Raw genomic sequence first — 14,417 nt, 5'->3', positions numbered from 1 at the left:
GGGGGTTAGTCAGCTGGTTAGGTCATGACCATTTACTCTACTGCATTACACTATAATAGTGAATAGAGTTCACTATAGCGAATTACACATAACATTTCTCCACATAGGAATACAAATAATTAGACACCTCTGCACTGGCTCCCCACCCAAGGTCCAGGCCTGGGCCTAGGATCCGTGTCCGTGCCTGAGTCCGTGCCTGTGCTTAGGGTCTGTGTTCAATGTCCACACGTTCTTTAGCCTCTTGGGGTCTTAAGTCTTGCTGCTCTCAAGAGCAGGCCCAGGTAGCTGCCAAGGACTTAATGGGTGCCCCAAACTTGCGCTAACTCTTTTGTGCTAGCTTTGGCACTGTAGGTGGTGTGGGGGGAGGGGGTTGCTCAGCTCACGTTTTAGTGAGAGCTGTTTCACCCCTTTATAGCATGGAAATGCCCCAATTCCACGTACCTTCAATGCTGCACCCCATTGTGCGGTCCCTTCATTTGTCTGGATTTGTTTTTATGTCTTCTTGAGGAGTCCTATATATATGGGTCAGGAGAGGTTAAGCAGCTGCTGTTTTTTACTCTGCCGCCATCTTAACTCGGAAGTCCTCCTCTTCTCTTCACCATATTGTTTTGATAACCACTGCTTTAAAGTACAGTTTAAGATCTCGTACTGCTAAGCCACCTCCCTTCACTATTTTTTCATTATTTCCCTTTATATTCTTGATCTTTTGTTCTTCCAAATGAACTTTGTTATAGTTTTTTTCTAATTCAGTAAAAAGGTTTCTTGGTAGTTTGATAGGTATGGCACTAAATAAATAGATTAATGTGTGTCAGATGGTCATTTTTATTATGTATTCTCATCCTATCCATAAGCAATTAATGTTTCTCCAATTGTTTAGATGTAGTTTTAATTGTGTGGAGAGTGTTTTGTAGTTGTGTTTGTATAATTCTTCTGGATGTCTTGGCAGATCGATTCCTAAGTATTTTGTTTTGTCTAGGGTGATTTTAAATGGCATTTCTCTTTATAACTCTTGCTGCTGTGATGTGTTGGAAACATATAGAAATGCTGATGATTTAAGTGCATTTATTTTGTATTCTGCAACTTTGCTAAAGTTGTTGATTATTTCTACTAGCCTTTTAGTTGATTCTCTAGGATTTTTAAGTAGACCATCATATCATCTGCAAAGAGTGATTGCTTAGTCTGCTCATTGCCCATTTAATGCCTTCAATTTTTTCTCCTCTAATTGCTACTGCTAGTGTTTCTGGTACAATGTTAAATAGTAGGGGTGATAATGGGCATCCTTGTTTCACTCCTGATCTTATTGGGAAGGCTTCTAATTTATCCCCATTGCATATGATGCTTGCTGATGGTTTTAGATATATACTGTTTATTATTTTTAGGAAAGGTCTTTCTATTCCTATACTTTTTAGTGTTTTCAATAGGAATGGATGTTGTATCTTGCCAAAGGCTTTTTCAGCATCTATTGAGATAATCATGTGATTTTTGTTTGTTAGCTTGTTGATATGGTCAATTATGAGGATGGTTTTCATAATGTTGAAACATCCTTGCATTTCTGGTATAAATCCCACCTGATCATGATGGATAACCCTCTTGATCACTTGCTGGAGTCTTTTTGCTAGTATTCTGTTTAAGATTTTTACATAAATGTTCATCAGGAAGATTGGTCTGTAGTTTTCTTTCTCTGGTTTTGGTTTGCCTGCTTTTGGAATCAGTATAATATTAATGTGATAAAAGGAATTTGGTAGGACTCCTTCTTTGCTTATTATATCAAATGATTTGTATAGTATTGGGATTATTTGTTCTTTAAATGTTTGATAGAATTCACTTGTGAATCCATTAAGCCCTAGCAATTTTTTCTTAGGGAGTTCTTTGATGGCTTGTTCAATTTCTTTTTCTGATATTGTATTGTCTAAGTATTCTATTTCTTCTGCTGTTAATCTAGGCAATTTATATTTTTGTAAACATTCATGCATATCACCTAGATTGCTATATTTATTGCCATATAATTGGGCAAAGTGATTGCCTTAATTTCCTCTTCATTAGAGGTGAGGTCTACCTTTTCATTTTTGATACTGTTAATTTGGTTTTCTTCTTTCCTTTTTTATTAGATTCATTAGATTTACCAATACTTTGTCTATTTTATCTGTTTTTTCAAAATACCAGTTTCTAGTCTAATTTATTAATTCAATAGTTCTTTTACTTTTGATTTTATTAATTTCCCTTTTAATTTTTAGGATCACTAATTTAGTTTTCATCGGGGGATTTTTAGTTTGTTTGCTTTCTAGTTTTTTGATTTGCACGTCCAGTTCTTTGATCTTTGTCCTCCCTAATTTGTTAGTATATGCACTCAAAGATATACCCCTGAGTACTATTTTGGGTACATCCCACAAATTTTGGTAGGGTGTCTCATCATTGTCCTTTTCTATGAAATTGTTAATTGTTTCTATGATTTATTATTTAACTAACTGATTTTTAAGAATCATATTATTTAGTTTCCAATTAGTTTTTGATTTGCCTGCCCATAGGCCCTTGCTAATTATTATTTTTATTGCATTATGATCTGAAAAGTTTGCATTTATTATTTCTGTTATTTTGCATTTGTTTGCCATGTTTCTATGCCCTAGTACATGGTCAATCTTTGTGAATGTACCATGTGTTGCTGAAAAGAAGTTGTATTTCTTTTCATTCCTATGTATTTTTCTCCACATACCTATTAACTAATTTTTCTAGGATTTCATTCACCTCTATTACCTGATTCTCATTTATATTTTTGGTTTTATTCTATCTAGATTTGGTAGGGGAAGGTTCAGGTCTTCTACTAGTATTGTTTTACTATCTATTTCCTCCTTGAGCTCTGCTAGTTTCCCCTTTAGAAATTTAGATGCTATACAGTTTGGTGCATACATGTTGAGTACTGCGATTTCCTCATTATCTATACTGCCTTTTATTAGGATGTAATCACCTTCCCTATCTTTCTTTTTTAAATTTTTAAATTTTAATTTTTTTGTTTTTTTTCTTCCCTATCTCTTTTAATCAGATCTAGTTTTACTTTCGCTTTGTCAGATATCATGATTGCACCTCCTGCCTTCTATTTCTTAGTTGAAGACTAATAGATTTTGCTTCAGCCTTTTATTTTTACTCTATGTATGTCTACCTGCCTCATGTGTATTTCTTGTAGACAACATATGGTAGGATTTTGGTTTCTAATCCACGCTGCTATTTGCTTCCTTTTTATGAGAGAGTGCATCCCATTCACATTCAGTTATAATTATCAAATGTGTATTCTCCAACATTTAGATTCCCTCTCCTTGTCCTGCCTTTTCTTCCTTCACTATTTCCTTCTATACCAGTGTTTTGTTTTTAACCAGTCCCTCCTAGTCTCCTCCTTTATTGTACTTCCCTTTCTCCCCCTCCCTTCTTATTCCCCTTATATTATTCATTATGGTTTTTTATGCTACCCTCCTCCCCACCCTCTGCCTCCCTGGTATTGCTTCCCTCCTCGCCAGTCCATTTGTAACCCATTTAATTCTCTATAGGATGAGAATCAGTTCTCTGCCCCAGTGAATCTGATAGTTCTTCCCTCTTTAAGTTAATTTCAATGCACTTAAGAATTAAGTATTTCCTCTCTCCAACCTCTTTAACCTTCCAGTGTATTCGTCTTCTCCTCTGTCCCTCCCACACTCTTCTTTATGGAATGTAAATTTACTCCATTTTGTCTCTTTCCCATTTCTCTTAATATTACCTTCTTCTTTTATACCTCTAGTTTTACATATATATATTTATACATACATATATATCTTAACATTTCATCTTATACAGTTTGTTACTGTTCCTTCTAAGTATACTTCTAGCTACCCTGATGATAAAAAACAATTTTTAAGAGTTACCAATATCTTCTTTTCTTATACAGATACAAATCAATTGAACTTATTGGGTCCCTTAAAGAAAAGGCTATGTTTTTTTTTTGTTTTTCCCCTCTCTCTTAATTACCTTTCAGTGATTCTCTTGAGTTCTGTGTTAGGGCAGCAAAATCTCTGTTTGTCTGTTTTTTCTTTATGAATGCTTGGAAGTCTTCAATTTTATTAAATGACCATACTTTCCCCTGTAAGAATATAGTCAGTTTTGCTGGATAGTTGATTCTTGGTTGTAGGCCTAGTTCCCTTGATTTCCAGAATATCATATTCCATGCCTTCTGGTCCTTCAGTGTATATGTAGCCAGATCCTGTGTTATATTAAGTGTGGTTCCATGGTATCTGAATGACTTCTTCTTAGCAGCTTTTAATATTTTTTCCTTGGTCTAGTAGTTCTTGAATTTAGCTATAACATTTCCTGGCTGTTGTCAGTTGGGGATTAAATGTAGGAGGTGATCTGTGGATTCTTTCAATCTCCACTTTTCCCTCTTGTTCTAGAATGCCAGGGCAGTTTTCCTGGATAATTTCTGTATGATGTTGCCCAGGCTTTTCCTTTTGTCATGATCTTCCAGTAGTCCAATAATTCTCAAATAATCTCTCCTGGATCTATTTTCAAGGTCTGTGGTTGTGTCAATGAGGTGTTTCATATTTTCCTCAATCTTTTAATTCTTTTGATTTGGTTTTATATATTCTTGCTCTCTTGTGAAGTCATTTACTTATAGTTCTTGAATTCTGATTTTTTAAAGACTGAATTTCTTCCTTGACTTTTTGGTCATCCTTTTCCTTCTGGTCTGATTTTCTTTGCAGGTCATCTTCCACTTTCTTTACCTTGTTTTCAAGCTGGTCAATTTTGCCTTTCAGGACACTATTTTATTTTTATTTGCTTTTCCCAATTGTCTTCGGCCTCTATTTGATGGTTTTTGAGTTCTTGAGTTAATTGAATGTTGAATTCTTGAGTTAATTGAATTTTCAGTTCTTGAGTTAATTGAATTTTGAATTCTTCCAAAGCCTGTGTCCATTTCACTGGAGTTTTTGTGCTTTTGCTTTGTGTTCCTTGATCTTCCTTTGATCCATTTGCTCTTTGTCCAATTTCTTGATAGTAGCTGTAGACTGTTGTTTCTTTTTTCTTTATCTGTTGTTTACTCATATTTTTTCCTTCTGTCCCCCCCAGTAATTGGCTGTAATCTTGCTCCTTTGATCATTTTTTATCTGTGGGTTTGGAATTTTCAGTCCTGGAAGGGCTTTTTCCTCTGCTCTGTTAACTAATTAGATTAGTGGAACCTGGTGCCAGATCTTCCCCAGGTGGTAGTAAAAGCAGATGTGATTTCGGCTACTTTCACTGCTGTCAATGGGGGAGGGGTGATGGATGGATGCCCTACAGGAAAGTAGGAGGGTAAAGAATAAGAGAAGGAGGTGGAAATACCAGAAAAGAGGACAAATTAGGAAATGTGGTGGTCAGAAAGTAAACAAGGGGAAATAGAATGGAGACATAATAACCATGATGATGGAATTTTTTGCAGGTTTCTCTAATAAAGGCATCTTTTCTTAAATACATAGAGAAATGAGTTGAATGTATACAAGTCAATCCCCAGTTGATATATGGTCAAAGGATTTGAATAGGCAATTATCTGACAAAGTAATATTTTTAAAGAATTATAACAAAGTTCAGTTGAAAGAACAAAAGATCAAAAATATCAAGGGAACTAATGAAAAAAAATGTTAATAATGGAGATCTAGCAGTACCAGATCTAAAACTGCACTATAAAGCAGTGGTCATCAAAACAATATGACAGAAAGGAGGATCAGTGGAATAGACCTGGGGTAAATGGCCTCAGCAAGATAGTGTATGATAAGCCAAAAGATCCTAGCTTTTTGGACAAGAACCCAGTTTTTGACAAAAACTGCTGGGAAAACTGGAAAACAGTATGGGAGAGATTAAAATTAGATCAGCATCTTACACCCTATACCAAGATAAATTCAAAATAGGTGAATGACTTAAATATAAAGAAGGAATTTTAACTAAATTATATGAATATAGAATAGTATACCTGTTAGATCTATGGGAAACAAAAGAATTTAAGACCTAAGAAGAGATAGAGGATATTACAAAATATAAAATAAATAATTTTGATTACATTAAATCAAAAAGTTTTTGCACAAACAAAATGATGATACTTTCTCTTAAGAGTAAAGGAAATTGGGGAGGGGGGCAGCTGGGTAGCTCAGTGGATTGAGAGCCAGGCCTAGAGATGAGAGGTCCTAGGTTCAAATCCGGCCTCAGACACTTCCCAGCTGTGTGACCCTGGGCAAGTCACTTGACCCCCATTGCCTACCCTTACCACTCTTCCACCTATAAGTCAATACACAGAAGTTAAGGGTTTAAAATAAAAAAATTATTAATAAAAAAAGAGTAAAGGAAATTGGGAGTTCTTATAGCTTCTGGATAATTAGTTATCACAAACAGGTTTGTAAACCTCTTTGCAGTCAGCAACCTAAAAAAGGTGCCTTGTGACACCCCCCCCCTGACTTTCTCACCCCATTTGTCAAATTCTTTTGGGGAGCCTCCCTCTCCCAATTTTTTGTCAGGAAATGACTGACTCTGAGAATAATTGGGCACAGAGGAGGAAAAGGTAGATTTGTCACCTACAAGGTGACGAGAGAATGGAAATTCCTCCATCCTGTATCCACACATACAGAGCATTAAATTATGCCAACATTCCCCTCTGACATCAGTAACCTTCCCAGGACTGTGATGTAGAGGAATTTTAACTCAGACCTCAAGGTATTGAGGGCTGGGGGCTTGGGCTTATGGCAGGTACTGACCATTTAGAATCTCCTGCTCTACCTGGGGTGGCCTCAGAAGTGAAAGTGTGCTTAGGGGTTGATGGCTTCAGTTCAGGATTTCCTGAGTCCTTCTTATTTTTTCCAGTTTCTATAATTCATAGCCAAGTGTGGTCCCTATTTCCCCTAACAGAGCCTGTCTCTGATTCACCTCAGGTGATCTGACCAGGGCCCCCAGAAATTCTGCCACTAGAGGCAGACAGTTTTAGTTCCTACAGTCCCCTGCTTTCTTCAGGTAACAGCTTACTTCCCTTGCCTTCCCTGACTTGGAAGGGCAGCCAGGGTCTCGACTCTCCTGTGACTGACTATAGCCAGCATGGCCCAACAACTCTCAGCAATCACATTCACCTGGTGTGCATGGACTTCCAAAATCAACCCCTTGTCAGCTGTTTCTCATTTTATCTTTCTTTCCTTCATCATTCCTTTCTCTCCCTCTCTGTCTCTATCACTTTCTTTTTCTCTCTTAATTTCTCCCTCATTATCCCTCTCTTTCTCCTCCTTTCTCTGTCACTATCTCTCCATCTCTCAGTCTCTTTGTCTCTCTATCTCCCTCTNTTGATTGGAAAACGTAATCTCACATATATGTGCTGTACTGGTTTTTCCACCTCTATTTTTTTGTTAGGAGGGATGGCCCACTAGGTATGAGGAAAGATATTTTCAGAAACAAAGGTGTTATATAAAGGCTATCAATATCAATTTTTAGGGGGCAGCTGGGTGGCTCAGTGGATTGAGAGCCAGGCTCAGAGACAGGAGGTCCTGAGTTCAAATTTGACCTGACACTTCCTAGCTGTGTGATCCTGGGCAAGTCATTTAACCCCCCCAATGCCTAACACATGCCTCTCTTCTTTATTGGAACCAATAACCAGTATTGATTCTAAGACAGAAGGTAAGAGTTTTATATATATATATATATTTTTAAAAAGCAAAAAGTTATTTCAAAATTTGCCTTTTTAAAGAATATCAGTTTATAAGCCAAATAAGATTTTTTTTTCTGTGCACGTGTCTCTTGATTCACGCAAATAATTAAAATTTTATAGTAAATAGAAAACAAAGGTATAACTAGAGCAGGAGTTGGTAAACTATGGCACATGGGTCAAATCCAGGCTTCTATGTACTTTTTATATGGCCCAGACTTGGCCTCTGGGTGTATGTAGTTGACTGAAGGCTAATCTAGAGCTTGGTCCCTCAAACATACTTAGGGTAGAAAGCTTAAGTTGCCATGGCTCAACTTTACCTCAAAAAATAAAATAACATTTAAAAATCCTAGATACAGATCACTTTTGACACTTGAAAAGAGAAGTGCTTTAATTGGTGCCAAAAATATTATCTCCACCAATGTAGATGGTAATATTTCAACATTTCATGTGTAAAATGCAACAAAATTTTATTCCCTAAGAGAGATTTGAACACTTTGGTTATTCCTCTATTACCAAGTGTAAAATGATCAAAGCCTTCCAAATTTATGTTTGAGCTCCCAACTGGCAATGACGTTAAGAAACTGGGATTACCTCCCCCCATCCCAGAAAATGAGGCGCTGGGTTGGATTTCGATGGAGAATAGTCACAATTTATAAAAATACACTCTTAAGTTTCAATCTCTTGCATGAAATAAAGTAGCAGATAAATTTATGCACTTGACTTTTGTAGTTAAGATCACATCTTATTTCAAACAGATTTCTATTAGTTTTCAAATCACAGAATGATTATGAAAATTAATGACATTTAAGAATACATTTAAAAAAATATTCCACTAGAATGCTTTCCCACATACTTTTTGCCATCTTCTCCTATTTGTATCAGAGTCACTGAGTACTAAATATTGATTAAATTTGGATGGAATTGAGTTCTTCCTGGCGTTTGTACCTCCACATCTCTTACAGATGTTGGTTTTTAAGTTGCAGTTGGTCAACAAGCTAAGTCAAGATCTGAACAATAAGAGAATGAGCTTGAATACACTGGAAAATTGTGAAGAAAAATGTAATGACCTAAAGCTTCTCCTTAAAGCAAAGGTCAATCTGGGGAAGGAAGCTTTATGACATCAATAGTCTTCTGGTGATGCAAATCATGGAATACCAGAGACCAATGGAGAAGTGCATGGTGTAGTAGTAGTAGCAGGCTGCAATATATTACCACAGAAGCACGGTGTGAAGTATGTCTTCAGAGATATATGGAAAGTGAAGTAATCAAGTACCAAGAACAAGGGATAACTGATGGAAAGCCCGTGTAGCTCCACATGTATGTAGTTCTCCACAAAATGTCAAAAGATTTAGAAGAAGGTTCTTCCTGTTGTTCTTTATATTCAATGTGAATCTATTTAGATGAGATCTGGTCCTTGTTAAGAATTTTCTGCTTATTGGAAAATATTTCATTATTCCAACAAATCTTAGGTCACTGATTGGTATCTTTCTGATAGCTTGAATATAAAAATCATTGAAATTGAACTTCAATAGCCAACATGAATATAAAAAAAGTCTATCTGAAAAAAAAATCTGAAGATTTTAAACATATAATGGCTTTCACTATTCCACAGGAACTATTGTAAGGTTTAAGAATAAAACACAGCATCAAATCAGAAACAGAAAGAACATAAAAGGAATACATATGTAATCGGTCAATTACAAATTAAATAGTTTTCCTGTGAAAGTTGGCACTACAATGATATGTTTTCATTCAAATTTAGGAAACATTTACCAAGTCACCAGGCAAATAAAACACTCTAGAAAATAGAATAACATCTGATAGTTGAGCTCTGTCATCAACTCCAACCGAAGATCCATAAAGAAAATGTCATATAAAGTGAATGTTTACGCAAATTACATGGACAGAAATTAGAAATGCAAGATCAAAGCATTTTCTAACAATGTTACAAAAATTTAAAAGAATGTACCAAATGTACAAAAAATGGAAAAGTTTGCTAATACATATTTTAAAGCAGTTATGTGATTATTACATTGCTAAGCATCATTGAAATATCTGTTCCTGAATTTACTAAGCTCAGGATATAAAATCTCAGGTATTCTGTGTGATCAAGTATTAAACACATCTAAATCTGTAAAATGTCTGCTTTGGCTTTACTAAAAATCAACTAATTATTGCTTTCTGAAAACGCCATAAAGCAAAAATCAAAGGGGAAAATTTGTTAAAACAGGCCACAGAATTTTCCAAAGGCCCTTCCAAATTTTCCTTGAGTCATTTATTCACGGCAACTCACTGTGCTTGATTCATTGGCTTTGAAAGTACTTTCCTACTGTAGTACTGTACAACATAGTTAAGTTTTACCATGAATAGCGGATGGCTAATGTAAAACTCCTATTTTAAGTGCTCAAAGTGCACAAGGTGTACATTTTTGTTTCCCTTTTGTAACTGGGAAAACTCTTTGACAAATTCTTCATTTAAAAACTATAAACATTTTCAGCAACTGCAATTTGCATGCTTGTCAATTTGGGGATCTTTTCAGGTAGGGCTTTCTTTGATTGTGCTGCCAAAACATAAAAAGGAGGAGAACAGGGGAATAATATTACCAGGTTCACAATCTTGCACAAGAGCATATATAAAGGTAATGTTATGTACATTTTATTTCAATAAAGACAGAAGACAAACAGCGGTAAAGATGCCCAGATGCCCTAAAGATAAATACATTTCAAAGATTCTCATTAAAATGAATCTGTAGTTTCTTTTCCTGCAAGCAAAATACCTTTCTTTAAATACAAAAAAATCAGTATTCTGAATTGCAAATGCTTTCGCTTTTTTTGCAGAAAATCTGCCATGATTTTTTTTTAATGAATAAAGATTTTCCACAAAACAGGCTTGTTCTACATGCTAAATTTTTAAACAGTTCAGTGACACAATGTGCTAACTACATACACAACAGATAATATAGTAAGAAAACACTCAACCTGATGAAAAGTTAAAATCTTCATTAATACACTGAAAATTGACATAACTCATGCCTTTAAAATCAAAAATACAAAAATTAAATGTTTTCCTAAAAAGATTTCCTTATTTTAAGGACTCATTTGAAAATGAAGCTGCATGTAATTTGTACAATAAAGTTGTACAAGTAAACAGGTAATATACATAAAAAATTAATTGACATACTTCTCAATTATCAGTTGTCCACCTTTAATTTCCAATACTGTACTTTCTTAACAAGCATACAAAATATCAAACTTCTCTTTAGAAAAAGTGCCGTTCTTTGACATCCTTTACACAAAAACAGTCTGAGCCCATGGCATGTTAATGCAGTTGAGAGGCCAAGCATACTAACTTTTACAAATTCTACTTTCCATAAAAAGCCTCCTGAAAAGGAGATTACACACCATTATAAAAATATCAACCTCTTATGGTAGCTGCATTAGAGAACCAAGAAGGCCAGAAGACTCTTTCCATATAACGTAGAAAACCACTATGACAGCATATGCACAGCACTGGCAGCATGAGGGTGCTCTGCACCATAGGAGTGCACAGAGCTCCTGGGAAGTACTGGGACTGTTACATAGGTTTTGAACTGATTGTTACCAATAGCATAACAGAGGTACTACCAGCCCATGCAAAACAACTGAAAATACTGAGCCACTATGCAGAATACTTCCTTCCTGGAGAAAACAAAAGACAGAAGTAACTGAATTGCATTGAGCCCAACAGTTGACCAAACACATTCTCTTAAAAGATTTGTGTGCACAGCATAGTCTGAGGTATGACTTATCCAGCCATGTTATGTGCCACTGCAAGATATTGTCATCTGAAATACATGCCATCACAATGGTTTAAATCTTTTGACTATTAGTCATTCATATATTCTTATCTACCAGTCTCTTGATTTTTGAAAAGATTTCAACTATTGTAGAATATTACAGAAACAAAATATAAATGCAGGTATTTCTAAATGAAACTTACATGGACTAAAACTAGAGAATATTTTAAAACAAATATACAGTATGCAGGCAGACAAAGCAGGAAAATGACCATTCAATTGTATAATAAAAAACTAAATTTTGGCTATTTCTCGAAAACTATGAAGCATCTCCACTAAAAGGAATGCATAATGAAATTCTATTCTAATACAGGTTAAAAATGTAAAAAGTTTATAAACCTTAACAGGAAAAATAAAACAACTTTTACTGGCCATTCCTGTTGAAATAAGAATTTTAAAGTAACACAAAAGTGGCTACGAACCCACTTAAAGCACCAAACAGAGAGAAATAAAAGTATTTTCATATCTGTTATTATCATAAAATCCTGCAAACTGCTGGTGGCAGAAACAGAATTCTTTATAAACTGCAGATGTCCTGGACATAAAATAATTTCACTGGAGTTGCACTAGTTCTAAAGACTTTTCTGTTCTAGCCTACCTACTGTATGTATTCAATCTGATATATATATATATATATACATATATATGTGTGTATATATATAATTATACATATATACACACATATATATATTATAAATTATATATTATAAATTATAACTATATATAGAATATATATTATAAAGTCTCTTTCCATAACCCTTGATTATTGTTGGGCACCAAAGATAAGAAAAGCAAGACAGGGTACAAAAAAGCAAAATTTCAACAGTAATGGCAATGTTTTGTTCTAGTCCATAAGGGTCCTGCATTTCCCCCCCCCCTTCAGTGATTTGAAAAAAATATTCATGTTTAATCTAGGGGTAGCAAGTCATGCAAGCGAAATCTGTCTCTGATGTGAGGTCTTACATCCTCATTCAGTTCTACAAGTTTCTCCAGAAAAGGAATCAATTTTAAGAGTTCATTGTCATTTTTATCCATGAACCAGCTCTCTATAGGGATTCCATTAGAAAGCTGATAGGCAAAGGCTTGTGGTGAATTGTCAATTATGATAGTTTTTGAAAGATCTCTTCCAAGTATGTTTAAGTCCTTTATGTAGTTTCCTTGTACACACACACAATGTTCACGGAAAAGCCGGTGCCTGACTAGCTGCTTTTTAGGGTCTAGTATGTTCAGTAACTTGTCTGCATACACCTTCTTAGAAGCAGTAAAAAGAATGATCTCATAAATTTGAGACATACGTTCCAGGAATTCCCTGAAGAATGGTCTTAATCGTACATAAACCTGATAAATGACATCTTGGAAAAGAACTGGAAAAGTGAGTGCAGCATCTTCTAGCTCATTTAGACTACAGTGCACTAGTGTTTCATCCAAGTCTAGGATTAGAGAAAATTCTGGTGTACTTCTTGTTTTCAAAGGAAGAGCTGGCTTCCTATTTAGTTGTTCCTCTGTCAATGGGGGAACATGCTTGATAAAATAATAGGGGTCAAATACTTCCCAATCTTCTTCATAGCTTGTTTCTGCATGGGCTGATGAATAGCCACTATCTGGAGACACAGGTGCTGTAAGAGGTGGTAGATCACGATTGGTTGCTTCTTCCACTTCTTCTAAACCATTATTTATCGTAGGTCTGACTTGAACTGCTTGATTTGAATAAGCTATTCCATTTGTTGATGTAGTTGTACTGGTAGTGATTTCATCTACCTGTTCTATATCAAGTTGTTTTACTATTTCTTCAGCTTCCACAGCTTGTCTGGGGGAATCTGATCCTGATGTTCCATTTTTAGTTGCTGGTGAGAAAAAGTCGAAGACAGGAGAAAAAATGGTCCCCAATAATGTAGTCCTTGGAGGACTCCAAGTGGCGGGATTATCTTCTAATTTTCCATTTTGTTTTACATGTTGATTTGTCATTTCATAAATACCAGCTTCTCCATTTACTTTATTTTTCCATCTTACTTGAGATATCTGTTTATTGGGCTTTTCTCCTGTCCGAGGTGTTGATGTGATTAAGTTGTTATCTATATCCTGTTCTATTCTACTTCTCTTTGAAGAATTTTCTCTGTCTTCCTTGGGTGTGCTTCCCTTAATGAATTTTTTAATTGATGATAACAAGCCAGTTTCATTCTTCTGTGTTTTTTCTACTCCTGAAGGTAAACTATCTTCAATCTCTGAATGTTTCCTCTTTGCTTTGACTGAACATTGTGTATGAATTTGGGTTGACTGCTGAGAAGCTTTCCGAGTTCTCAGCCTCATCTTTTATGGGTGCCACAGGTAAAACTGTTGAATTGGAGATGGTTCACCTCCCAGTGACTTCACATGTATCTGCTTCAATCAGCTTTGGTAAATAAAATAACCAAGTCATCCTGCTCAGATGTCTGATGCAGCTACAAGAGTAATCTGATTGTGATTGTAGAAAACTGTCCTCGAACTCCAGCGGCGGTCCAGGCTGCACACCGTGTGGTGTCTCTCCCGCTTCCCCCACAAGAGCAGCAGCAACAGCAGCTCCCTCAGCCAGTCTCCATTTTGCACCTCTGGAGATAAAGTTTTTCTGAGACCCTGGCCCTCCCTCTTTTTTCCTGTGAACAGGCCTCCCCTCCTGCTCCCTCCCCCTACCTTTTGGAAGGGTGTTAAGGAGGACACTCACCAGGACAGTAATTTTGTAGTAGTCAGAGATCCTCCAAGGCAAAGACCAACTAAGGTCTTCCTGTGCCTCCAAGTTCTCTCTTGGCTGGCTCTGTTCTGCCCTGAGCTTCAGGATGGTGGGAGTTAAGACAGGCTTCTGTGAGGTCACTGGCTTTGTTCCCAAACATTCCCTTGTTGCTGTGACAATGGTGCCCAAACAAATCTTACTATTAGTCA

The 14,417-nt window shown here is 35.9% G+C and overlaps 1 protein-coding gene across 1 annotated transcript; it reads right to left on the bottom strand.

Moving 5' to 3' along the window:
- Positions 1–12,410: 12,410 nt before the first annotated feature.
- On the bottom strand, positions 12,411–13,811 carry LOC123253587 (CTD small phosphatase-like protein 2). The gene has a single exon (XM_044682756.1). It carries the CDS (start codon positions 13,809–13,811, stop codon positions 12,411–12,413), a length of 1,401 nt encoding a protein of 466 aa, XP_044538691.1.
- Between the last annotated feature and the right edge of the window lie 606 nt (positions 13,812–14,417).

Source organism: Gracilinanus agilis, chromosome X, assembly GCF_016433145.1.
Source record: "Gracilinanus agilis isolate LMUSP501 chromosome X, AgileGrace, whole genome shotgun sequence".
NCBI classification, from domain to species: Eukaryota; Metazoa; Chordata; class Mammalia; order Didelphimorphia; family Didelphidae; genus Gracilinanus; species Gracilinanus agilis.
This window is presented reverse-complemented; position numbering and strand designations above follow the sequence as displayed.